Genomic DNA, 27,263 nt, shown 5'->3' with positions numbered 1-27,263 from the left:
TTTAACATCAGCGTCATGTGACTGGTCACAAACCTACTGGGAGCCTGCAACAGAGGCGCTGTCACTGAAAGGACATTAAAATGACGAGAGACAAAAAAAATGCTGGAAGAATTCAGCAGGACTGGCAACATCTGTGGAGAGAAGTCAAAATGACCCTTCCTCAGAACTGATGTTCCACAGAACCGAACTAGGAAAAAGTTGCTTTTTAGAGTGAGGAGAGGGCTTCAGGAATAAAGGATAAGATGAGAGAGAGAACAGTTGGACAGACTAAGTAAGGAATGGATAATGGTCAGCCTAGGTGAATGAATAGCTCTTAATGGGAACAATTAGTAACTAACAATTGGATGTGTGAAAAAACAGACCATGTGATAACAAGATAATAAAATGTGAGGCTGGATGAACACAGCAGGCCAAGCAGCATCTCAGGAGCACAAAAGCTGACGTTTCGGGCCTAGACCCTTCATCAGAGAGGGGGATGGGGAGAGGGTTCTGGAATAAATAGGGAGAGAGAGGAGGAGGCAGACCGAAGATGGAGAGAAAAGAAGATAGGTGGAGAGGAGAGTATAGGTGGGGAGGTAGTGAGGGGATAGGTCAGTCCAGGGAAGATGGACAGGTCAAGGAGGTGGGATGAGGTTAGTAGGTAGGAGATGGAGGTGCGGCTTGGGGTGGGAGGAAGGGATGGGTGAGAGGAAGAACCGGTTAGGGAGGCAGAGAGAAGTTCTCTGATGAAGGGTCTAGGCCCGAAACGTCAGCTTTTGTGCTCCTGGGATGCTGCTTGGCCTGCTGTGTTCATCCAGCCTCACATTTTATTATCTTGGAGTCTCCAGCATCTGCAGTTCCCATTATCTCAGAGAGAAGTTGGACTGGTTTTGGGATGCAGTGGGTGGAGGGGAAGAGCTGGGCTGGTTGTGTGGTGCAGTGGGGGGAGGGGACGAACTGGGCTGGTTTTGGGATGCGGTGGGGGAAGGGGAGATTTTGAAGCTGGTGAAGTCCACATTGATACCATTGGGCTGCAGGGTTCCCAAGCAGAATATGAGTTGCTGTTCCTGCAACCTTCGGGTGGCATCATTGTGGCACTGCAGGAGGCCCATGATGGACATGTCATCTAAGAAAGGGAGGGGGAGTGGAAATGGTTTGCGACTGGGAGGTGCAGTTGTTTATTGCGAACTGAGCGGAGGTGTTCTGCAAAGCGGTCCCCAAGCCTCCGCTTGGTTTCCCCAATGTACAGGAAGCCACACCGGGTACAATGGATACAGTATACCACATTGGCAGATGTGCAGGTGAACCTCTGCTTAATATGGAAAGTCATCTTGGGGCCTGGGATAGGGGTGGGGGAGGAGGTGTAGGGGCAAGTGTAGCACTTCCTGCGGTTGCAGGGGAAGGTGCCGGGTGTGATGGGGTTGGAGGGCAGTGTGGAGCGAACAAGGGAGTCACGGAGAGAGTGGTCTCTCCGGAAAGCAGACAAGGTTCGGGATGGAAAAATGTCTTGGGTGGTGGGGTCGGATTGTAGATGGCGGAAGTGTCGGAGGATGATGCGTTGTATCCGGAGGGTGGTGGGCTGGTGTGTGAGAACGAGGGGGATCATCTTTGGGCGGTTGTGGCGGGGGCTGGGTGTGAGGGATGTGTAGCGGGAAATGCGGGAGATGCGGTCAAGGGCATTCTCGACAACTGTGGGGGGAAAGTTGCAGTCCTTGAAGAACTTGGACATCTGGGATGTGCGGGAGTGGAATGCCTCATCGTGGGAGCAGATGCGGCGGAGGCAGAGGAATTGGGAATAAGGGATGGAATTTTTGCAGGAGGGTGGGTGGGAGGAGGTGTATTCTAGGTAGCTGTGGGAGTCGGTGGGCTTGAAATGGACATCAGTTACAAGCTGGTTGCCTGAGCTGGAGACTGAGAGGTCCAGGAAGGTGAGGGATGTGCTGGAGATGGCCCAGGTGAACTGAAGATTGGGGTGGAAGGTGTTGGTGAAGTGGATGAACTGTTCGAGCTCCTCTGGGGAGCAAGAGGCGGCGCCGATACAGTCATCAATGTAACGGAGGAAGAGATGGGGTTTGGGCCCTGTGTAGGTGCAGAAGAGGGACTGTTCCACGTAACCTACAAAGAGGCAGGCATAGCTGGAGCCCATGCGGGTGCCCATGGCCATCCCCTTAGTCTGTAGGAAGTGGGAGGAATCGAAAGAGAAGTTGAGGGTGAGGACGATTTCGGCTAGGCGGATGAGGGTGTCGGTGGAGGGGGACTGGTCGGGCCTGCGGGACAGGAAGAAGCGGAAGGCCTTGAGGCCATCTGCATGCGGAACACAGGTGTATAGGTACTGGACGTCCATGGTGAAAATGAGGTGTTGGGGGCCAGGGAATTGGAAGTCCTGGAGGAGGTGGAGGTTGTGGGTGGTGTCACGGACGTAGGTAGGGAGTTCCTGGACCAAAGGGGAGAAAAAGGAGTCCAGATACGTGGAGATGAGTTTGGTGGGGCAGGAACAGGCTGTGACAATGGGTCGACCAGGGCAGGCAGGTTTGTGGATTTTGGGAAGGAGATAGAAATGGGCGGTGCAGTGTTGGGGAACAATGAGTTTGGAGGCTGTGGGTGGGAGGTCCCCTGAGGTGATGAAGTCATGAATGGTGTTGGAGATGATGGTTTGGTGCTCGGGTGAGGGGTCATGATTGAGAGGTCGGAGAGTTGGCGTTTGGCCTCGGCGATGTCGAGGTCAGTGCGCCATACTACCACTGCGCCGCCCTTGTCTGCGGGTTTGATGGTGAGGTTGGGGTTGGAGCAGAGGGAGCGGAGTGCTGCCCATTCTGCAGGGGAGAGGTTGGAGTGGGTGAGGGGGTGGAGAGGTTGAGGCGGTTAATGTCTCGATAGCAGTTAGAGATGAAGAGCTCGAGGCAAGGTAGGAGGCCTGGGGGTGGTGTCCAGGAGGAGGACTTGTGTTGGAAGTGGGTGAAGGGGTCAGTGGAGGGAGGGTTAGGTTCCCGGTTGAAGAAGTAGGCGTGGAGGCGAAGGCGGCGGAAAAACTGTTCTATGTCCAACGGTGACTGGTATTTGTTGATGTGTGGTTGTAGGGGGACAAAGGTGAGCCCTGTACTAAGGACTGACCGTTCGTCCTCAGTCAGTGGGAGGTCTGGGGGGATGGTGAAGATTCGGCAGGGGTCAGTGTGGCTGTCTTCTCTGGGGTTGCTGGCTGTGGAGGTTGTGGGCGGAGCAATGACGTTGTCGGCCGTGGGCGGGGTTCTGTCGGTGTCAGCCGTGGGCGGGGTTCTGTCGGCCGTGGGCGGGGTTCCATTGCCGGTTGGAGGAGCGGGGTGGGCAGAGCTGCGGGGAGGGTGGTGTGTGAGGTGTTGTAACTGGAAGTGGAGGCGGTGACTGCAGCAGCGGTCCCGGAAGTGGTGTGGCCGGTGGAGGCGGTTGTGACGTCATCGGTGGGGTCTCCGGCCGTGTCCTCATGGTCAATGGCGGCGGGTGTATGGTGGGGGAGGGGCAGGGACAGACTCGGGCTTTGGGAGGCGCAGGAATCCTCTTGTGGGTGGCAGGAGCCAGTGAGTTGGTTGTACTTACGATTTTTGGTGTCCAGTAAAGCTGAGTAAAACTGGCTGTTCAGTCTGTGGATCCTGCGGAGGATAAAAAACAGCAGAGGTCCTTTGCAGGTCTGGGAGAGGGAGGCTCTGAGTTGGGGCAGGCTGGATTGCAGTGTCTGGAGGTGCCAGCGCATGGCTGCGAGTGTCTGTTTCAGGACTCGCAGGGAGAAACGCTTCTGAAGGGTCTGAATATTCTGGGTGTAGAGGTGGTCACGGTTGGGGCCAAATTGGGAAGGCTGAAATGTAGACTGTAGTAACATGTGATACATGTGATAACAAGGCCTGGTGTGTGGGATAAGGTAGTTGGAAAAAGTGCCTCAAGCTCTAAAATTGTTGAATCTGATACAGATTCCAGAAGGCTGAAGAGTTCCCACGTGGAAATTGAGATGCTATTCTTCCAGCTTGTGCTCAGCTTCACTGTAGCCCACATATTCTTGTCTATGGACACATGAAACATTACTTGTTCCAGTCCTGTTCTGTCCCCCACCCCCAACTCTTTCTCTGGTATATTGATGATATCATCGGTGCTGCTTCCCTCTCTCATCTGAAATTGGGAAAGTTGATCAGCTTCTCTTCCAATTTCCACTCTGTTCTCATCTTCATCTGGTCTATCTCTGATTCCCTCTTTCACACCTTCGACATCCCTGTCTCTATTTCTTGGGATAAACTGGCCACCAATATCCAAAACAAACTCACCAACACCCACAGTTACCTTGATTACACATCCTCACACCTCACACCCTGACCCCTCTCAAGACTCTATTCCATTCTCCCAGTTCATCCATCTCACTGTATCTGTTCCAATGATGCCAGATTAAACAAGGGGAGTCACCAAAATGTCCACCTTCTTCCTCAACCAAGATTACCCCAGTACCGTTGTTGACAGGGCCCTTAGCCAGGTTTGACCCATCTCCTGCACTTCAGCCCTCAACCCCTGCCTTCCTGCCCACAACAGCGGTAGGGTCCCCCTTGTTCTCCCCTACCATCCCACCATCATCAACATCCAGAAGATAATTAGCTGCCATTTCTGCCACCTTCAGTGGGATGCCACCATCAGACATATATTCCTGTTCCCTCCCTTGTCAGCCTTCAGCAAAAACCGTTGCTTCCGGGACACTGTAGCCCATTCCCTCTTCGTTCTCAACACCCCTCCAGAACAGCACCTGCACCTGCTCCTGCAGAAGGTGTAACATGCCTGTTTACTTCCTCCCTCCTCAGTTTACAAGGGCCCAGGCATAGCTTCCAGGTGAAGCAGTGTTTCACCTGTTCTTCACTGGATTAAATCTAATGAATTAAATCTCCTGTGCATGGGAAAGAAAAGTGTAGACTGGGTGACTATTCACAGAACACCTACATTCTGTCAACAAAAAGATCCTGAGCTTCCAGTGGCCTGCCATTTCAACACCTGACTAACATCTCTGTCTTGAGCTTGCTGCAGTGCTCAAGTGAAGCTGAAAAAACAGCATCTCATTTTCCACTTGGGAACTCTTCGGCCCTCTGGACTCAATATCGAGTTCACCAGTTTTAGGGCCAGAGGCACTTTCTCCGGTGTCTTTCCCCCAACACCCACACATCATGCCTTATTATCACTTGGTCTATTTTTATACACAACCCATTGCTGGCCCCGGCCACTAATTGTTCCTATTGCTAGCTATTCATTCTCTGAGGCTATTATCCATTCCATTGTTTGTACAACTCTTCTTCTCTCTATCTCCACTTATCATTTACTCCTTACCCGCCTCCCCCACCCTACCTTCTGCATAAAAAACAACTTTTTTTGATCTACCAATCGGTTCTGAAGAAAGGTCACTGGATCTGCAACATCAGATCTGATTTCTCTTCACATTTCTGACCCTTGGAACAGCCCATCCAGACCCATCCCTTTATAACGCACCTTAGCTACTCATCCCTGAACACTACGAGCAAATTAGCATGCCAGTAGGGCTAATCAGCACATCTTTGGACAGCAGGAGGAAACCAGAGCACCTGGAGGAAACCCAAACAGACATGGAGAGAATGTGCAAACTCCACAGACAGTCACCCGAGGATGGAATTGAACCCAGGTCCCTGGCGCTGTGAGGCAGCAGTGCTAACCGCTGAGATACCATATGGTACTAGGAACATTCCATTTTCTGGTCCTATTCTGGCACCCCACCCCACAACTCTTTCTTTGGTATATCAATGGCATCATTAGTGCTGCTTCCCTCTTTCGTTCAGAATTGGAAAAGTTATCAATTTCTCTTCCAATTTCCACCCCACGCTCACCTTCATCTGGTCCATCTGTGGCTTCTCCCTTCCCTTTATCAACATCTCTGTTTCTATTTCTGGGGGTAGGGTAGCCACCAATATTCATTACAAATCTACCGGCTCCCACAGTTATGTTGACTATCCATTCTCACTCCTTGCTTCCTATAAATACTCTGTTCCATTGTCCCAGTTCCTCTGATCTGTCACATCTGTTCTGAGGATTCCAACTTTGATTTGGCAGCATCAGAAATGTCCAGAGATAATGGGAACTTCAGATGCTGGAGAATCCAAGATAATAAAGTGTGAAGCTGGATGAACACAGCAGGCCAAGCAGCATCTCAGGATCACAAAAGCTGATGTTTCGGGCCTAGACCCTTCTCTGATGAAGGGTCTAGGCCCGAAACGTCAGCTTTTGTGCTCCTGAGATGCTGCCTGGCCTGCTGTGTTCATCCAGCTTCACACTTTATTATCAGAAATGTCCACGTTCTTTCCCAACTGAGGATTCCCCAGCACTCTTACTGACAGGTCCCTCTGCCAGATCTGACCCATCTCCCACACTTCAGCCCTCAACCCCTCTCTTCCCTCCCAAAACGATGATAGGGTCCACCTTGCCCTCACTTACCATACCACCAGCATCACCATCCAAAGGATCAGCAGCCGTCATTTCTGCTGCATCCAGTGGGATGCCACCACCAGACATCTATTTCCCTCCCGTCCCCTGTCTCCCTTCCATAGGGACTGTTCTTCCAGACACCCTGATCCACTCGTCCTTCAATCCCAACACCCATCCCACCCCCGATAGCCACACGGCACCTTTCACTGTGACACCAGAAGGTGTAATACCTGCCTGTTTACTTCCTCCCGACTTGGTATCTAAGGGTCCAAAAAATAAACCTTCCAGGTGAAGTAGCACTTTATCTGCACTTTACTCAATCTAGTCTACTGCATTTGCTGCTAACAATGTCGTCTCCTCTACGTTAAGGGAACAAAGCACAGACTGGGTGACAGCTTCGCAGAGTATCTATGTTTTGTCTGTGAAAAAGATCCTGAGCTTCCAGTTGCCTGCCACTCCAACACACCACCCTGTTTGACGGCCAACAATCTCTGTCTCAGGCTTGTTGCAGTGCTCCAGTGTAGCTCAGTGCAAGCTGGAAGAGCAACACATCATTTTCCGCTTGAGAACTCTACAGGTCTCTGGACTCAGTATCGAGTTCAACAATTTTAGGGCCTGAGGCACCTTCTCCCATGCCCTTCCCCCAACACCCACACACCAGACGTTGTTATCACGTGAGTTAACAAAGAGTAGAGCTGGATGGACATGGCAGGCTAAGCAGCATTAGAGGAGCAGGAAGGGTCTAGAAGAAGGAGGGGTTGTTCAGAAGTTCAGAAGAAGGGTCTAGGCCTGAAATGTCAGCCTTCCTGCTCCTTTGATGCTGCTTGGTCTGCTGTGTTCATCCAGCTCTGCACCTTGCTATCTCAGATTCTCCAGCATCTGCAGTTCCTACTATCTCTTGTTCTCACATGGTCTACCATTACACACAACCCATTGTTAGCCACTAATTGTTCCCGTTAGTAGCTATTCATTCTCCTAGGCATGATTGTTATCCACTCTTTTGCCTGTCCAACTCTTCTTCTCTCTCTTTGGGCTCTATCACCACCTATCATTTACTCTTTACCCCCTCCCCCAACCTACTTTCTGCATAAAAAAACAACCTTTTCCTAGCTACCATCAGTTCTGAAGAAGAATCACTGGACCTGAAATTGTACCTCTGATTTATCTCCGCAGATGCTGCCAGACCTGCTGAACTTTTCCTGCAATTTCTGTTTTTGTTTCTGATTTCCTGCAACTTCAGATCTTTCAGTTTTTCAGTCTTTTTCAAATTCCAAGTGTGCTGCTATTGCTATTAATCCATCCATTCTCTTGCTAAAAGCAAGAATGAACATGCTTAGTTTAAGTCAGAAAATACCAGGAAATGGCTTCGTTAGAGAAAGAGAGTTAGTATTTCGAGCTGAATAGAAAGCTTCAGAACTTAAGAACTAGGAGCAGGAGTAGGCCATTCGGCTCCTTGAGCCTGCCCTACCATTCAATAATATCATAGCTGATCCTTTTGAGACTCAGCTCCAATTACTCGGTGCACACCATAACCCTTAATTCCTTTACTGTTCAAAAGTTTATCTAGCCTTGCCTTAAAAACATTCAGTGAGGTAGCTTCAACCGCTTCACTGGGCAGGGAATTCCACAGATTCACAACCCTTTGTGTGAAGAAGTTCCTCCTGACCTCAGTCCTACATCTGCTTCCCTTTATTTTGAGGCTATGCCCCCTAGTCCTAGTTTCACCTGCTAGTGGAAACAACTTCCCTGCCTTCATAACCTTATATGTTTCGATAAAATCTTTCCTCATTCTTCTGAATTCCAATAAGCATAATCCCAGCCTACTCAGTCTCTTCTCATAATCCAACCCTCTCAACTCTGGAATCAACTGAGTGAATCTCCTCCGCACTCCCTCCAGTGCTAGTATATCCCTTCTCAAGTAAGGAGACCAAAACTGCACACAGTACTCCAGGTGTGACCTGACCAGGATCCTGTACAGCTGCAGCATAGCTTCCCTGTTTATAAGCTCCATTCCTCTTGCAACGACAGACAATATTCCATTTGCCTTCTTAATTACCCGCCGGACCTGCGATCCTATTGCAAGAACCAATTCGGTTTTTGTCTCTAATAATGTTGCCAAACCTGCTGAGCTTTTCTAGTATTTTCTGTGACTAAATCAGATTAACAGCTTAAACCTTTCAAATTCCACAGCAAACTTTACATAACAACTTCTCTGTCTCAGTTTTTAGCTCACACCTATTTTTTTTTCTCTGTTGCGAGGGTAATATGTCGGTTTCAGTGCCGCATCTTAACCTTGCACCTTAGAGTAAAGACAAATCTGTTCTTGTATAAATTTCTGCGCTTTTGCTCAAAAATGTTTGTTATACAGCAGTGTTTTTAAAAGTTGCTTGTAGAATAAAATGAAATGCAAGCAGGGCATTGTTGTCTCCGTCAATTGCCAGTAGAATATTTCAAATGCAACAAAATTTAACTTGGATTGAAATAGTATATTTCTAATGTGGAATATGATTGAGTGTCACTGGCTGGGTTAGCACTTGTTGCTCAACCTAATACCATTGACATGAATGGCTTGTTCAGCTTTTTCAGAGGGCCATTAAGAGACATCCACATTATTGTGGGTTTGGAGTTACTGTCCAGATCAGGAAAGGACAAAGATTGTATCAGAGATAATAGGAACTGCAGATGCTGGAGAATCCGAGATAACAATGTGTCGAGCTGGATGAACACAGCAGACCAAGCAGCATCTTCGGAGCAGGAAAGCTGATGTTTCGGGCCTGGATCCTTCATAAGAAATGACAAAGATTGCCTTCTATAAAGGACATTGGTGAACGAGATAACAAAGTGTGTAGCTGGATGAACACGGCGGGCCAAGCAGCATCTCAGGAGCACAAAAGCTGGTGTTTCGGGCCTAGACCCTTCATCAGAGGGGTAACTTCTTCAGGTTAGGCATCCCTGGAAGAGGCTTCGCAGTGAGGTTAAAATTGTGATCAGAGATAATGGGAACTACAGACGCTGGAGAATCCAAGATAACAAAGTGTGTAGCTGGATGAACACAGCAGGCTAAGCAGCATCTCAGGAGCACAAAAGCTGCTGTTTCAGGCCTCGACCCTTCATCAGAGGGTATTGACTGGAACCAACAATTGTCATATTGTTGCAATTAGAAATGGGCAAACACTATTTGACCTTTGTTGCTGCAATAAGTTTTGTGCGGTGAAAACTTATTATAAGGCTTTGTGTAGTATTCTCAAAGTTTTAAAACATTTTTTAAAGGGTAAATGAATGTGTTATGTTCTGGAGCATTGCATTGAGGTTAGGTTAGAAAGGTGAATGTTCAGGAGATTCCTTCTGTACCTTATAGAGGGATACGTGTCCAGAATATTTTTGCAGGATCTTCAGTTGAAGCGTTCACAACAACCTCCACCCAGAAGTGTCAAGAGTATAATCCTTCTCGGCCTCTTCCATATATCCCAAGTGTCACAGATGCCAATCTTCAGCCAAATTATTTCACCACACTCAACAAACTTTCAGAAGCACTGGAGGTTGCAAAGGCTTTGGGCCCTGATAACAATCTGGCAACATTACTGAAGACTTGTGCTCCAGAATTTGCCACAGCCTTAGCCAAGCTGATCCAGCAAATCTATAACACTGTTATCTACCCAACAATGAGGACAATTGCCCACATCTGCAGTTCTTTTGGTTTTTACCTGCTCAGTGATGCCCAGTTTGAGTTTCACTAGTACCACTCAGCTCCTGGCCTTGTTACAGCCTTGGTTCAAAAATGGACAAAAGAGCTGCATTCTGGAAGTGACGTGAGAGTTACAGTCCTTGACATCAAGGCTGCATTTGGCCGATTGTGGCATCGAGGAGCCCTAGCAAAAGTAGAATCGATGGGTATCGGGGGCAAATCTCCAGTGGTTGAAGTCATACCTGGTACAGAGGAGGATGGTTGTTGTGGTTGAAGGTCAGTCATCTCAGCTTCAAGAAATCACTGCAGGAGTTCCTTAAGCTAGTGTCCTAGGCCCTACCATCTTTAATTGCTTTACAAATGACCTTTTCTTCATATAATGTCAGAGTGGTGTAGTTCAGTGATAACTGCGGAATGTTCAGCACCATTCATAATGTCTCAGATACTGAAACAAATGCAGCAAGGCTTGGACAGCATCAAAGTTTGCACTGACCACTGGCAAGTAATATTCATGCCACATGGAGTTTCAGACAGTGATCATCTCCAAGAGGAAGGAATCTAACTATTCCATCTTGACATTCAATAGATCCCCCACTATCAACAACCTGGGGGTTACCAGTGACCAGAAATTGAAAGTGAAGAAGCCATTTGATACTCTTCCCTTTATTGGTCAGTACATTGATTATTGGAACTGGGATGTCATGTTGCAATTGCACAAGATATTGGTTAGGCCACTTTTGGAATACTGAGTTCAATTCTGGTCTCCCTGCTGTAGGAAAGCTGTTGTTAAACTTGAAAGGGTGCAGAAAAGATTTACAAGGATATTGCTGGGTTTGGGGGGCTTGAGCTATGGATGGAGGTTAAATAGCCTTGGAATATTTTCCTTCGGACATCGGAGGCTAAGGGTGACCTTCTGGGGATTTATAAAATCATGAGGGGCATAGATAGGGTGAACAGCCAAGGTCTTTTTCCTAGGTTAGGAGAGTCCAAAACTAGAGGGCATGGGTTTACCTTGAGAGAAAAAAGATTTAAAAGAGTCCTTTTGGCATGGACGGTCGTGTGTGTATGGAATGAGCTGCCAGAGAAAGTGGTGGTGGCTAGTACAGTGACAACATTTAAATGGCATCTGAAGGTAGTATATTAGGAATGGATTTGCTGGAACAATTTAGAGCTGTAATTAACATATGAGAAGCGAAAATTGATTGGGATTGCTGGTTTAAATTTAGAAGGTCAAGGATTGCATGCTTCCTTAAGAGCATCTGTGCTGCCACAGTGAGTGGGAGTGGGACCCTGAGAATGCCTACCATAAATTAGCAATCATGTCCCCCAAATTACAGGCAACCACCAAAACTGAGTTTGGGAGATGAAATAAGAAACTAGTTGAAATACCTGGAAATTAACAACTACTTAAAAGGCATTACCCCATCAGACCTGAAGCTGTTGAGGCAGGTAAAGATATTGCGAAAGATTTGGAAAAACAAAGAGACAAACATGACTGTATCCGTCTCTTTAGAGTAGGGAGACGAAAGACAGGATCGAGTTAAGGAGTGGCCATTAGAGGGGCCAGATATGAAATACCTGTTTGTACATGGGGTGCAGATGTATTACCATAGTGAGGCCCAGACAGGGTGGACTGCAGTTAATTTGAAAGGGGAGCTTTTAACAGGAGGGAGGATTGAAGGATGTTGATAGCCTGCTGTGCTCATCCAGCTCTACACTGTGTTATCTCTTAATCTTATAGCAATTGGTTAAAAATAACTAACTTTTTTATTTTTACATTCTGTAATTGGGACAGTGGAAAAATAAAAGGAGTAACTGAATGTGAATAAAAGACAGCACCAAAACAGAATGGATAATAGAATTTGAGTGGTCCTTACAGGTAAAAACGCCTGAGAAAGACCCGAAGAATATAGTCATTAAACTTTTGGAATGTGAATGAATAGGAGGCATAGGAAGATCTCAAGGCCTAGAGATTACAATGTCTAGCTAATCCCATAAAGTCATGGGATCCTGGGGCTATCCACAGAAGTGTCCATCACTGATTAGGTATTCCACAGGATTGGGTGTTTGAATTGAGGGGAAGGATGATGACTATGTTGTAATTGATCACTGTAACACAAAATGTATAAAAATGCTGTGTTTCTTTGTAAAAGCAGACGATGTATCAGATTCAGGGAAGATCCTCTGCCCCTCTCCCAGCATAAATTGGTTTCTGTTTGAATAAACATGTTCCACTTGCCTGAATCCTGCCTGCCTCCTGAGTCTGTGTCCCGGGTCGAGAAAAACGCTCCTACAGCATTTGAGTGGGTAAATGAATAGGCAAGGTTTAGAAGGATATACGCCAAATGCAGCCAAATGGGACAAGATTAATTTAGGATATCTGGTCAGCATGAACGAGTTGGACTGAAGGGTCTGTTTTGGTGCTGTACATCTTTATGACTCTATGACTCTACAGGTACCGTGGCTACAAGAGCAGGTTAGATGCTAGGAATTGTGCAGCACATAACTCACATCCTGACTTTCCACTGCCTGTCCACCATCTGTAGGGCACAAGTCAGGAGTGTGACTGAATACACCCCACTTGCCTGGATAAGTGCAGCTTCAACAACACGCAAGACTCTTGACAGGGCCCAGGTCACAGTAATCACTGGTTTGGCATCACATCCATAAACATCCACTCACTCCACTCTGCATATACATGGAAACACTACCAACTCCAAAACACAATCCTGGCTTGGAAATATATCACCATTCTTTCTGCGTTGCTGCATCAAAATCCTGAAAGTCCCTCCCTGGATTAGAGAGAACTGGATATTGTGAGTCCACCTAAAGCAAATGAATGCCACTGGTTCAAAAAAACCTGACTTGGTAACCAAAAACTGCTGCCATTCCCTCCTTTCATTCTGAATTTAAAGGCTATTAATGCAAAGGTAATACACACCATTCTTTAGCATCTAATCACAGGCTTTTAGAAAAACTTCGCCCAACTTGATTTAACATGCATACATTGTTCATAAAAGATATTTAAAACATGGATACCATAGTTTATTCATATCTAATCATCAACATAACTCAAAGAAAGAAAAGTGCTGGATATAAAGAAAGGACAGAGTAATGATTTGCTGTTATAGACTTCCAGCATTTTCTATTTCTATTTCAGACTACTATCTTTCATAGGTTCTCATTTTGACTTAGTTGTATGTCAGATTTCCTCCGTCTTTCTAAATTCAGAAAGAAAAGGTCTTAGATAACAAAGTGTAGACCTAAATGAACACAGCTGGTCAAGCAGCAGGAAGGTTATATTTTGTGTCTAGACACTTCTTCAAAAATCAGAAAAATTTGTCTAGTCTTGTTTCTTTCTCTTTCCTTCTCTGATGACCAACAAAAAGGTGTACTGTGGAATTTCCCGAAAATTCACTCATCGAGTTTTATCTTGAAGCAACTTAAGTTGTGCTTCAAAATCAGATTGATTTCTTTACCCTTTCATTGGTTAGCTTTGCATTTGGCCTGGAGCCATATCTCACAGCTAGTTCATTGCACAAGACTTACATGCTCTTCAGTCAGAGACAGGGGAAACATTTAGACTTCACGGCAGCGGCTGCAACATCAGTAACCATGTTTCAAATCGTGCTTGTGCTCCTGGTGACTTGGACCGGATCCTCTCTTTGTGGTAATGTTCTTGTCTGGAACATGGAAACCAGCCACTGGCTGAATGCAAAACATATTATTGAAGAATTAATTGGAAAAGGTCATAATGTGACTGCCTTGCTGACCACAGCTTCAATCTTTGGAGTAAGTCATCAGCCAGCACGAATGAAGACGGAAATTGTGGAGGTTCCATATGGACCACATGACACAGAGGCATTGATTGATGTTATTCTGAAGTTGTGGATGTATGAGAAGCCCTATCTGTCTGCATGGGAGTTCTATCAAAGACTTAAAGTCATTATGTCCAATATGATCATCTCTAACAAGGCATTCCTCAATGCTGTGTTAAGGAATGAAGGATTCTTGGAAAAACTGAGACAATCAAAGTATGATATCATCCTTGCTGATCCAGTAGTTGTAGGAGGAGAACTGTTGGCTTTACAACTCGGGATTCCTTTTGTCTACACTCTAAGATTCTCTCCAGCTTCTGCAATGGAGAGACAGTGCGGTCAATTGCCAAGTCCTCCTTCTTATGTACCTGCTACTTTGTCAGAACTTCCCAGCTTCATGACCTTTACACAGCGAATTACCAACCTACTCTCCTACAGCATTCAGGATCTGTTCTTCTCCACATTTTGGGGACAATGGGATTCATACTTTAGTGAGATTTTAGGTAATGATTTCAGCATTTTAAATGTTATAGGAGTGCATGAATATGATTTTAATTTGTAATATAGTATATGAAAGAAAAATAAGACAGTCTTTGACTTAACATTGGTATGAATTAGCAAATGGATTTACAAGCAAGAAGCTTTTTTACATGTAATTTGAAATGTTTGCATTTTAGTCAAGGCTTTTGCCTCCATTTGTTTCAACATAACTAAATGTTATCAAGGAATCAGATCCTGACTTTCCCAATATAAATCTTTGTGAAGAAAAAGAGTAATTATTCTCGGGACACTATTTCTTCCCTCAATACCAAGTTGAGAAAGGAGGGAGGAGGGGATGCAATTTCACTCCTTTGTGCCAGTTGCCATTACTGTTCAGCCTTTAGACAATTTTGCTCAGTCTAGTGAAGGGAGAGTTACAGCGAGCAGCCTGATTTGAATCAGTGATAACAAAGTGTGGAGCTGGATGAACACAGCAGGCCAAGCAGCATCTCAGGAGCACAAAAGCTGATGTTTCGGGCCTAGACCCTTCATCAGAGAGGGGGATGGGGTGAGGGTTCTGGAATAAATAGGGAGAGAGGGGGAGGCAGACCGAAGATGGAGAGAAAAGAAGATGGGTGGAAAGTGGAGTATAGGTGGGGAGGTAGGGAGGGGTTAGGTCAGTCCAGGGAAGGCAGACAGGTCAAGGAGGTGGGATGAGGTTAGTAGGTAGGAAATGGAGGTGCGGCTTGGGGTGGGAGGAAGGGATGGGTGAGAGGAAGAACAGGTTAGGGAGGCAGAGACAGGCTGGGCTGGTTTTGGGATGCAGTGGGTGGAGGGGAAGAGCTGGGCTGGTTGTGTGGTGCAGTGGGGGGGAGGGGACGAACTGGGCTGGTTTGGGATGCGGTGGGGGAAGGGGAGATTTTGAAGCTGGTGAAGTCCACATTGATACCATTGGGCTGCAGGGTTCCCAAGCGGAATATGAGTTGCTGTTCCTGCAACCTTCGGGTGGCATCATTGTGGCACTGCAGGACGCCCATGATGGACATGTCATCAAAAGAATGGGAGGGGGAGTTGAAATAGTTCGCGACTGGGAGGTGCAGTTGTTTATTGCGAACTGAGCAGAGGTGTTCTGCAAAGTTGTCCGCAAGCCTCCGCTTGGTTTCCCCAATGTAGAGGAAGCCATACCGGGTACAATGGATACAGTATACCACATTGGCAGATGTGCAGGTGAACCTCTGCTTAATGTGGAAAGTCATCTTGGGGCCTAGGATAGGGGTGAGGGAGGAGGTGTGGTGGCAAGTGTAGCACTTCCTGCGGTTGCAGGGGAAGGTGACGGGTGTGGTGGGGTTGGAGGGTAGTGTGGAGCGAACAAGGGAGTCACGGAGAGAGTGGTCTCTCCGGAAAGCAGACAAGGTTGGGGATGGAAAAATGTCTTGGGTGGTGGGGTCGGACTGTAGATGGCAGAAGTGTCGGAGGATGATGCGTTGTATCTGGATGTTGGTGGGGTGGTGTGTGAGAACAAGGGGGATCCTCTTTGGGCGGTTGTGGCGGGGGCTGGGTGTGAGGCATGTGTAGCGGGAAATGCGGGGGACGCGGTCAAGGGCGTTCTCGACCACTGTGGGGGGAAAATGTTGCGGTCCTTGAAAAACTTGGACACCTGGGATGTGCGGGAGTGGAACGCCTCATCGTGGGAGCAGATGCGGTGGAGGCAGAGGAATTGGGAATAGGGGATGGAATTTTTGCAGGAAGGTGGGTGGGAGGAGGTGTATTCTAGGTAGCTGTGGGAATAGGTGGGCTTGAAATGGACATCAGTTACAAGCTGGTTGCCTGAGCTGGAGACTGAGAGGTCCAGGAAGGTGAGGGATGTGCTGGAGATGGCCCAGGTGAACTGAAGGTTGGTGAAGTGGATGAACTGTTCGAGCTCCTCTGGGGAGCAAGAGGCGGCACCGATACAGTCATCAATGTAATGGAGGAAGAGGTGGGGTTTGGGGCCTGTGTAGATACAGAAGAGGGACTGTTCCACGTAACCTACGAAGAGGCAGTCATAGCTGGGGACCATGCGGGTGCCCATGGCCACCCCCTTAGTCTGTAGGAAGTGGGAGGAATCGAAAGAGAAGTTGTTGAGGGTGAGGGCGAGTTTGGCTAGGTGGATGAGGGTGTCGGTGGAGGGGGACTGGTCGAGCCTGCGGGACAGGAAGAAGCGGAAGGCCTTGAGGCCATCTGCATGCGGAATACAGGTGTATAGGTACTGGACGCCCATGGTGAAAATGAAGTGTTGGGGGCCAGGGAATTGGAAGTTCTGGAGGAGGTGGAGGGCTTGGGTGGTGTCACGGATGTAACTAGGGAGTTCCTGGACCAAAGGGGAGAAAATGGAGTCCAGATAGGTGGAGATGAGTTTGGTGGAGCAGGAATAGGCCAAGACAATGGGTCGATCAGGGCAGGCAGGTTTGTGGATTTTGGGAAGGAGATAGAAATGGGCCGTGCGGGGTTGGGGAACAATGAGGTTGGAGGCTGTGGGTGAGAGGTCCCCTGAGGTGATGAGGTCATGAATGGTGTTGGAGATGATGGTTTGGTGCTCGGGGGTGGGGTCATGTTCAAGGGGGCGGTAGGAGGAGGTGTCGGAGAGTTGTCGTTTGGCCTCAGCGATGTCGAGGTCAGTGCGCCATACTACCACTGCGCCACCCTTCTCTGCGGGTTTGATGGTGAGGTTGGGGTGGGAGCAGAGGGCTGCCCGTTCTGCGGGTGAGAGGTTGGAGTGGGTGGGAGGGGTGGAGAGGTTGAAGCGGTTAATGTCTTGATGGCAGTTGGAGATGAAGAGGTCAAGGGAGGGTAGGAGGCCTGGGGGTGGTGTCCAGGAGGAGGACTTGTGTTGGAACAGGTGAAGGGGTCAGTGGAGGGAGGGTTAGGTTCCCAGTTGAAGAAGTAAGCATGGAGGCGAAGGTGGCGGAAAAACTGCTCTATGTCCAAACGTGACTGGTATTCGTTTATGTGTGGTTGTAGGGGGACAAAGGTGAGCCCTTTGCTTAGGACTGACCATTCGTCCTCAGTTAGTGGGAGGTCTGGGGGGATGGTGAAGATTCGACAGGGCTCAGTGTGGCTGTCTCCTCTGGGGTTGCTGGCTGTGGAGGTTGTGGGCGGAGCGATGAGGTGGTCGGCTGTTGGCGGGGTTCCGTCGGCGTCGGCCTTGGGCGGGGTCCAACACAAGTCCTCCTCCTGGACACCACCCCCAGGCCTCCTACCCTCCCTTGACTTCTTCGTCTCCAACTGCCATCGAGACATTATCCGCCTCAACCTCCCCCACCCCTCTCACCCACTCCAAACTCTCCCCCGCAGAACGGGCAGCCCTCCGTTCCCTACGCTCCAACCCCAAACTCACCATCAAACCCGCAGACGAGGGTGGTGCAGTGGTAGTATGGCGCACTGACCTCGACATCGCCGAGGCCAAACGCCAACTCTCCGACACCTCCTCCTACTGCCCCCTTGATCATGACCCCACCCCAAGCACCAAACCATCATCTCCAACACCATTCATGACCTCATCGCCTCAGGGGACCTCCCACCCACAGCCTCCAACCTCATTGTTCCCCAACCCCACACGCCCATTTCTATCTCCTTCCCAAAATCCATAAACCCGCCTGCCCTGGTCGACCCATTGTCTCGGCCTGTTCCTGCCCCACCGAACTCATCTCCACCTACCTGGACTCCTTTTTCTCCCCTTTGGTCCAGGAACTCCCTACTTACATCTGTGACACCACCCACAACCTCCACCTCCGCCAGAACTTCCAATTCCCTGGCCCCCAACGCCTCATTTTCACCATGGACGTCCAGTACCTATACACCTGTATTCCGCATGCAGATGGCCTCAAGGCCTTCTGCTTCTACCTGTCCCGCAGGCCCGACCAATCCCCCTCCACCGACACCCTCATCCACCTAGCCAAACTCGTCCTCACCCACAACAACTTCTCTTTCGATTCCTCCCACTTCCAACAGACTAAGGGGGTGGCCATGGGCACCTGCATGGTCCCCAGCTATGCCTGCCTCTTTGTAGGTTACGTGGAACAGTCCCTCTTCCGCATCTACACAGGCCCCAAACCCCACCTCTTCCTCCGTTACATTGATGACTGTATCGACGCCGCCTCTTGCTCCCCAGAGGAGCTCGAACAGTTCATCCACTTCACCAACACCTTCCACCCCAACCTTCAGTTCACCTGGGCCATCTCCAGCACATCCCTCACCTTCCTGGACCTCTCAGTCTCCAGCTCAGGCAACCAGCTTGTAACTGATGTCCATTTCAAGCCCACCGACTCCCACAGCTACCTCGAATACACCTCCTCCCACCCACCCTCCTGCAAAAATTCCATCCCCTATTCCCAATTCCTCTGCCTCCACCACATCTGCTCCCACAATGAGGCATTCCACTCCCGCACATCCCAGATGTCCAAGTTCTTGAAGGACCGCAGCTTTCCCCCAACAGTGGTCGAGAACGCCCTTGACTGCGTCTCCCGCATTTTCCGCTACACATCCCTCACACCCAGCCCCCGCCACAACCGCCCAAAGAGGATCTCCCTTGTTCTCACACACCACCCCACCAACCTCCGGATACAACGCATCATCCTCCGACACTTCTGCCATCTACAATCCGACCCCACCACCCAAGACATTTTTCCATCCCCACCCTTGTCTGCTTTCCGGAGAGACCACTCTCTCCGTGACTCCCTTGTTTGCTCCACACTGCCCGCCAACCCCACCACACCCGTCACCTTCCCCTGCAACCGCAGGAAGTGCTACACATGCCCCCACACCTCCTCCCTCACCTCTATCCCAGGCCCCAAGATGACTTTCCACATTAAGCACAGGTTCACCTGCACATCTGCCAATGTGGTATACTGTATCCATTGTACCCGGTATGGCTTCCTCTACATTGGGGAAACGAAGCAGAGGCTTGGGGACTGCTTTGCAGAACACCTCTGCTCAGTTCGCAATAAACAACTGCACCTCCCAGTCGCGAACCATTTCCACTCCCCCTCCCATTCTTTAGATGACATGTCCATCATGGGCCTCCTGCAGTGCCACAATGATGCCACCCGAAGGTTGCAGGAACAGCAACTCATATTCCGCTTGGGAACCCTGCAGTCCAATGGTATCAATGTGGACTTCACCAGCTTCAAAATCTCCCCTTCCCCCACCGCATCCCAAAACCAGCCCAGTTCGTCCCCTCCCCCCACTGCACCACACAACCAGCCCAGCTCTTCCCCTCCCCCCACTGCATCCCAAAACCAGCCCAGCCTGTCTCTGCCTCCCTAACCGGTTTTTCCTCTCACCCATCCCTTCCTCCCACCCCAAGCCGCACCTCCATCTCCTACCTACTAACCTCATCCCACCTCCTTGACCTGTCTGTCTTCCCTGGACTGACCTATCCCCTTCCTACCTCCCCACCTATACTCTCCTCTCCACCTATCTTCTTTTCTCTCTATCTTTGGTCTGCCTCCCCCTCTCTCCCTATTTATTCCAGAACCCTTACTCGTCTCCCTCTCTGATGAAGGGTCTAGGCCCAAAACGTTAGCTTTTGTGCTCCTGAGATGCTGCTTGGCCTGCTGTGTTCATCCAGCTTCACACTTTGTTACCTTGGATTCTCCAGCATCTGCAGTTCCCATTATTACTGATTTGAATCAGTGACTGATTATGTTTCTTGATGAACTTTTTGTTAGCTCATCAAGGGCCAGTTTGCAATTCTTGTGGCAAAGCAACAAATCCGTCTTGGATCTGGAAGAAGTGGAATGATATAATGGGAAACCAGTTGTGGCCATGTCATTGAACTAGGTGGGCCTATAGGAAGCTCCAAGGATAAGAGAGGCATGCTTCCATTGGCGTACTGTACTTGTCAGCTGAGCAGAATTATTTGAGCACATTATGTATACACACTTGGTCAGTGAAGCAAGTGAACCATCAGGCTTTGTGGGGCTATCAAGGGGGAGGGATAGAGTATTCATTATGAGTGTAGCTCATTGAAAGAAAGGCAATGACTGGGCATGTTTCTCAGACACTCAGAGATAGGGATGAGTAGTGATTAGAATCAGCATCTTCAGGAGCAGATCGAGAGCTCCAGGCAGAGGATAGGAATGAGAGAGGGCCATCCAATCAGTTCTGATTGTACCACCAGAGTTGAAGCTATCTAGGGACATCTAACACTCACTGCTACAGTATACAGCACCTACACTAACAGATTTGTACTTCCATGCCTTTATTGAAGATGACCACGGGCATCACAGTACTATTTCCTAAACATTTCCAGTAGCTGTTAAAGTCACTGAGGCTTTGAACCTCTTCACCTCTGGCTTGTTCCAAGGAGCAGCCAATTGTCAAGTGTCAGCACATCAGTGTGCCTTGGAGGACCCTGATGCCCTGTTACCAAAAACTGAGAAATTAATGCTATTTCAAACAGATGGGACTTCTTAAGCTCAAACAGGAGTAGGACACATCTCCATTACTGGATACTTGCAAAAGTAGGGCATTATCAACTGCACCTATGTGGCCATTAAGAGACAGAGTCAACAGTTGGTTCGATTCATTTCTGAAAGGACTTCCACAGTCTCATGTTCAGCAGCATGTGTGCTCTCACTGTCTGGTAGCTGCTGTGGTTCCTTCACCCACTAGCAGTATAGAGTACAACAGCACTTTTTGACATCACTGAAATACCATGGATGGATTCCAGGACATAAGGATTAACCTTTGAAGAGATGGCAGCTCACGCATTTATGTGATCCCTGAGACAGAGGTATAGAAATGTACAACCAAAGTTACTAGGACCATCATCAAGCAGGTCAACAGGCTTCTGAGGATGGGGTTTCAGTGCCTGGCCTAGTCCAGTGGTGTTGGAGTGTAAAAAACACTCCTAAAAGGGTCCAATGCACTGTGGTGATCTTCGGCACTCTCTGTCACCTGACTCTCCAGAGAGGTGTGGGCCTTGAAGAGGGTGAAGTGCCTGATTGACACAGCAATTAAGGTGTGACAAGATAGGCAAACATCAAAGTGGGCTGTGCAGAGAGGTGGCTGAGTGCAAGTCACCAGTCACCAGTCTGAGTTCTGATCAGGGTGATGATGGCACGGTACATTTAATTCGTGTACATATTGCTTGAGTGCTTGTCATCCTGCAGGACTGCATTCTCCGACCTGCATTTTGTGCTGCCTTTGAAAACATATTCTTTAAATGCTTAGCTACATTTTTTCTACAAACAATGCAAAGTGCACATCTCGTAGAATCCCTACAGTGTGGAAACAGGCCCTTTGGCCTGTTTTTGTGGGGCTCCTCACCAACCCTCAGAGCATCCCATCCAGACCCATCCCTATAACCCACCTCATCTAAACATCCCTGAACACTATAGGCAATTTAGCATGGCCAATCCACCTAGACTGCACATCTTTGGACTGTGGGAGGAAACCAGAGCACCTGGAGGAAACCCACGTAGACACGGAGAGAATGTGCAAACTCCCCACAGTCACCCGAGGGTGGATTTGAACCAGAGTCCCTGGTCCTGTGAGGCAGCAGCACTAACTTCTAAGTGACTGTGCTGCTTCTTCAGTGGTGTCTGTGTCTCTATTCAAAAATAATTGTATTCCTTCATTATTTCTTCCCCCTGTTCCAGTCTAGACTTTCAAGAAAAGAAATTTGTGTGCCTGTGATGATGGCTCAACTTTTTCCATGTTTATGAATACAATCCAATTGGCACAAACACGTCAGTGAACCATTCAGTGCTTTGACCAAAATTGTGGCCTCTGCAATTTGCTACTTTTATACCGAGGTCCCTTTGTGGCATAAACCTGTTGGACTATAACTTGGTGTTGTGTGATTTCTGACTGTGTCCACCCCAGTCCAACAAGCATACCTCCACATCATGGCCTTCAATGGGGAGAAGGAAGTCTAGATACCTGTGTCTGCTTGCGACTGAGACACCCCCATCTCTTTCATCATGCAGTTTGATATCACACTCTGAGATTGGGTTTGAGACGGAAAAGTTGAGATGAAAGCAAAGTCAAGAACTATCTTCAGAAATGTAATGAATGAAACCAGGTTGACCTCCTTAACTGTGCGGTCGTTGATTGAGGCTGTTAGCCTGGGCCAATCAGGAAAGCCCTGGCTGACCATATAACCAGGAGGAAAGAAAGAAATATAACCAGGAGATGTGAATCTCCTCAGTTTAGGGACTGACTCCAAGCTGCTTGGCCACACCCAGTGTACTTTGCACAAGCAAATAAAGGGTGATTTGGTGGTGGGTTACCAGTTATTTCAGTGTCAAAGGGAGAGAACAGGACATGCCTAAAGAATATTTGTTCACAACAGTCATCTTGGGGTAAGTATTTCTGACTTCATGCCTTTATTTGGGAAGCTTGACTCATTTGATCCTGCTGTTGAAGACTGGGTCTAGATGTGGAAAGAATGTGATACATTTTCGGGCAAACGACATTAGAGCAGATGAAAAGCAATGAGTCATCCTTCTGGCTGCTTACGGACCCGCAGCATTTTCGGTTATAAGGGGCTTAACTTTCCCAGGGGACACTAAAAACTTCCAAGAGTTGATGGAGTTGGTTAAGGATTATTATAGCCCCAAACACTCTCCAATCCTGAGATGCCTTTGGTTTTATCCAGCTGTTAGAGAAATGGGGGTATCTGTGTTAGGATTTTTAACGATGTGATTTTGGGTTAACCCTGACTGAGTTGCCGAGAGACCATTTGGTACGTGAGATTTATGATGTAACTGTGCAGAAACACCTGCTAGCTCAAGCCCAACTGGTCTTCAAACAGTCATTACAACTGGGGTTGCCGTTAGAAAATGCATCAAAAGGAGCTTAGGAAATTCAGGACATCACAATGGAAGTGAATTCCGTCACCCCTCCGACTGAGTTAGGGAACACCATTTCAGTGTAGGCAATCTCAGAGCTTCACGCAGGGCATATGCTGGGCAGAGAGACCCTAGGCCAGCCCACAGCAAAACCCCACAACAAACCTGACCCTCAGCCAAGTGGCTAAAACGTCCTTCAAGATCTGGGCCAGCAAAGCCATTGTCATAGCTGTGGGTATGCAGACAGCAAAGGGCCCTACAAAACCTGGCTTGAGTCAGAAAACTCAAAGGCCAGTACCCAGGACAGTGCACGCCTGGAAAGTCCCCCCCTACATGTGGGTTGGAACAACAAAATTGCTTAGTGACCTCCAAATCGGAACTGATTAAAATGAATGTTTGGTTAAACAGTCACCGATTTCCTGTGGAGGCCGATACCGGCGCAGCAATATGTGTGGTTTCAGAATCTGTCTTCAACAAGATTCGCTCGGGACTCCAACACTTAACGTTTGCACAAGACCTCAGCCAGTTTGAGAACGTACACTGGGAATCATTGCAGAGTATGGATATGACTTTGGTTCTGGTCTCCTGGGAGAAGCAGTTGGTGCAGATACCACTGAAGTTACCACCCGAATCATATGGAGGAAAATCCTCTGGTACAAGTAACCATTAGGAGTTAAAACATGTGTCAAGGTGGAAAAAGTACAAATGCAGGAGATTACAACGGGTCAGGTAGCGTCTGCGAAAAAAGAGCAAACTAATGTTTTAAGTCTAGATGACTCCCCTATCAAAATGATTGCTTAGAAAGTAATAATAATCAAAGGTGATGCAGAAATGTTCAGTCTATCTCACGCATCTGATCACAGTTCCTTACGAAACAACATTCAACATTCTTTTGGGCAATGTTTTAAAGGAAGGAATACTGATATGTCATTCTTTAAGAGATTAAATTCCTTAAATTCTCTGTTAAAAACACGAAGCTAAATCCTCTTATGGGTGTTTAGCAATCAAATATACGTAGTGACACTCTCACATTGACAAGAAACTAACTAATAAACGTATTTTGACCAATCTGTCAGTGTTCCTTGATGTCAGGCTTAGACTCAACCAATTTTATTCCAGCCATAGACTATTATTTCTTCAAGGTCTGGTTTAACATTAGCACTCCTTTCGCTGAGAACACTCTGGACACTTGACCACATAATCAATTGAGGGAATTTGGACTATTACATTTGTGATGAATTGTTAAGGCAAAGGCCCATCTCCTCATGCCAGAATACAGACTGTGGTGTTACAGCTACAGAGAAGGTGCAGAGAAAGATCAACATTAATAAACGTGAGGCCTGTTCAAAAATTTGATAACAGCAGGGAAGAAGCTGTTCTTGAATCTTTTGGTGTGTGTTTTCAAACTTTTCTCCCTTCTGCCCAACAGAAGAGGGTAGAAGAGAGTATAACTGGGTTGGGAAGGTTCTTTGATTATGTTGGCTGCTTTCCCATAGCAATGGGAAATGTACACAGAGTCAATGGTTGGGAGGCTAGTTTGCGTAGTGGTATGAACTGTGTTCACAACCCTCTGTAATTTCTTGCAGTCTTGGGCAGAGCAGTTGCCATACCAAGCTGTGATACATCTGGACAGGATGCTTTCTCTGGTGCATCTAAAAAACTAGATTCTTTGCACTATTCTGTTGAATCATAGCTGATCTGTATGACGACTTCTTTTACTACCTATACTTCATATCATTTGATACCCTTCCCCAACAGAAACATTAAGCAATTGGTCCAACATACTTATCCTTTTTGATAATAAAGAGTTTGAGATTGATGCACCTGGGTGTGGAAAATTATTTCTTTCTAAGTTACCTAGCTCTCATTTTAAGATGGTGCCCACTTGTTCTGGATTTCTAATAGATAAAATCCTTTCTATCCACTCCATTTGAATCCCTTGAATATGTGATTAAAGTTATTGGACTCTGTGAAATGTAACATTTTGGACTCTGGTATAATTCTGGTGAATCTGCACTTTGCCTATTTCCAAAGCTAATTTATCATGCCTGTGGAATGGCGTCCAAAACTTGCCAAATGTTTCAGGTAGTGTTATGGGCCAGACCAGACCTCACCCCCACTACCCCACTTAAAATATTTTAAGAATCTAGCCTAGACCCTAACTTTAAGGAAGATGTGAAGCGGGTGTTCCAGATCTGATGTTAAGCAAAACACTATTTGTTTAAACACTATAATTAAAATACAAACAAAAGAAAGGAATTTAGAATAACTTACTATGGGAAAATTTAACCAGATAATTGATGCAGTATCTATTACTAGTTAACTATTCCAACATAATGACATTGCATTAACACATCTATTGGCAAAAAGGTATATTCATACACAGATTCTTACATGTCATTCAACATTGAGAGATTTCAGAAAGTCTCAGTTAGAAATCATTTACTGAGGCTTACAACCCTCTTGCGACCCAAACCAGCTTCTAATTGCTACAGCTTAAAAAACTAGAAAGCCTGATCTGTGAGAACTGCACATCCATTGTTACATCTATTTTTTTAAAAAAACTTAAAGGCCTCTTAAACTATTGTTTTAGGTGAGCTCCAGTAGCCATTTCTGCACCTCTGACTTTACAACCTCTCTTCAAAAAACCCCAGGACAAAATAATCTTTCTGAAGTGACAGCATCAACACAACAGGATCTGACCAAAGTTCTATACAACTTAAGAGCAAGTCCTCACTTTTCAATATCAAATTCATTGAATTAATGGCCAACACTCCTTTAGCCTTCTTTACTTGTTATATCTATGCAGGACCTAGATGAAGGTCGTCCACCAACCTGGCCTGGCATTGTGGAACAACCCTCTAATCATCAAGGTCCACAGGGAGGCTTTAAGGAACATTGACTGAGCCCAATTCCTTGGGAATGTCTTCATCAATAACTGCTTTACAGTTATTAATGAAAAGATCCAGCACTGCCTCCAACGTGCTCAAGAAGCTTTCAGCCACCTGAGAAAAAGGATGTTCAAGGACAACAACATCAGATGTGACACCAAGATCATGGTTTACAGAGCTATGGTGGTTCCTACCCTCCTATATGGCCCTGAGACGTGAAATATGCACAGTAGGCACTTGAAGGCAACGCTGCCTGAACAAGATTCTGTGAGTCTCCTGGGAAGAATATCTCCCCAACATCCTTGACTAGGCCAACATTCCCAAAATCAAAGTGTTGACCATCTTCGATCGACTACAATTGGCTGGACATGTGGTCTGCGTGACTGACACGAGACTCCCCAGACAGGTGCTTTATTCACAGCTTCAAAATGGCAGGTGAGCCCCAGGTTGATGGAGGAAGCACTTTCAGTGATACCCTCAAGGCCTTACTAGCAAAATGTGGCAATCCCATAGACACCTGGGAATCACTGGCCCAGGCACATCCAGAAAAGCATTGAGCACCTCGAGACTTGCTGTTGGGGGAAAAAGTGGAAGCCAGCCGAAAACGGCGAAAGAAGCACGTTCCACACCAATGCCTCACCCATCCCTTCCCATGGACCACCACCTGCCCCAAGTCTAGCAGAGCCTGTGGAAGCTGCATCGGTCCGTACAGCCACCTATGGGCTACCCAGGGAGTGGAAGAGAGTTAGCCTCGCCTGTGATGGCGACCAGTGTTTTTGTGTATGTGGACATAAAATCCCTTTTTTCCCCTATTGTGTGAAATCTCACAAAGAAAGAAAATATTGCATTTTCCCTGGGTGATTTTAGTTACAAATGCACAACTTGACACCTTGTTACAGTGAACTGCATCTATGATCATCTTTCCCCACTCAATCTCTCCCTCCCTCTCATCTGCACTACCTATAATTTTTCCTGACTACATGTCACCTGCAGAGCTTGATCAGTAACTCTATCACCTCAGCCAAGTTATTCATACGTATGTTGAACACCAGAGGCACTGGGATCATGTTACCATCAATCAGTGAATGACTTGTCAATCATCCGAATGAAGTTTGGAATGACC

At 47.4% G+C, this 27,263-nt stretch overlaps 1 protein-coding gene across 1 annotated transcript in view; it reads left to right on the top strand.

Annotated features, from left to right (window-relative positions):
- Positions 1 to 13,683: 13,683 nt before the first annotated feature.
- LOC125449840 (UDP-glucuronosyltransferase 2A1-like) overlaps positions 13,684 to 27,263 on the top strand; it is an 82,064-nt gene continuing 68,484 nt past the window's right edge. The window contains exon 1 of the mRNA XM_048525799.2: positions 13,684 to 14,435. Within this exon, the coding sequence (XP_048381756.1) occupies positions 13,730 to 14,435 (706 nt within the window). The 5' untranslated portion in view covers positions 13,684 to 13,729. The remainder of the gene's footprint in view (positions 14,436 to 27,263) is intronic.

This window comes from Stegostoma tigrinum, chromosome 3 (genome assembly GCF_030684315.1).
Source record: "Stegostoma tigrinum isolate sSteTig4 chromosome 3, sSteTig4.hap1, whole genome shotgun sequence".
Classification (NCBI taxonomy): Eukaryota; Metazoa; Chordata; class Chondrichthyes; order Orectolobiformes; family Stegostomatidae; genus Stegostoma; species Stegostoma tigrinum.
This window is presented reverse-complemented; position numbering and strand designations above follow the sequence as displayed.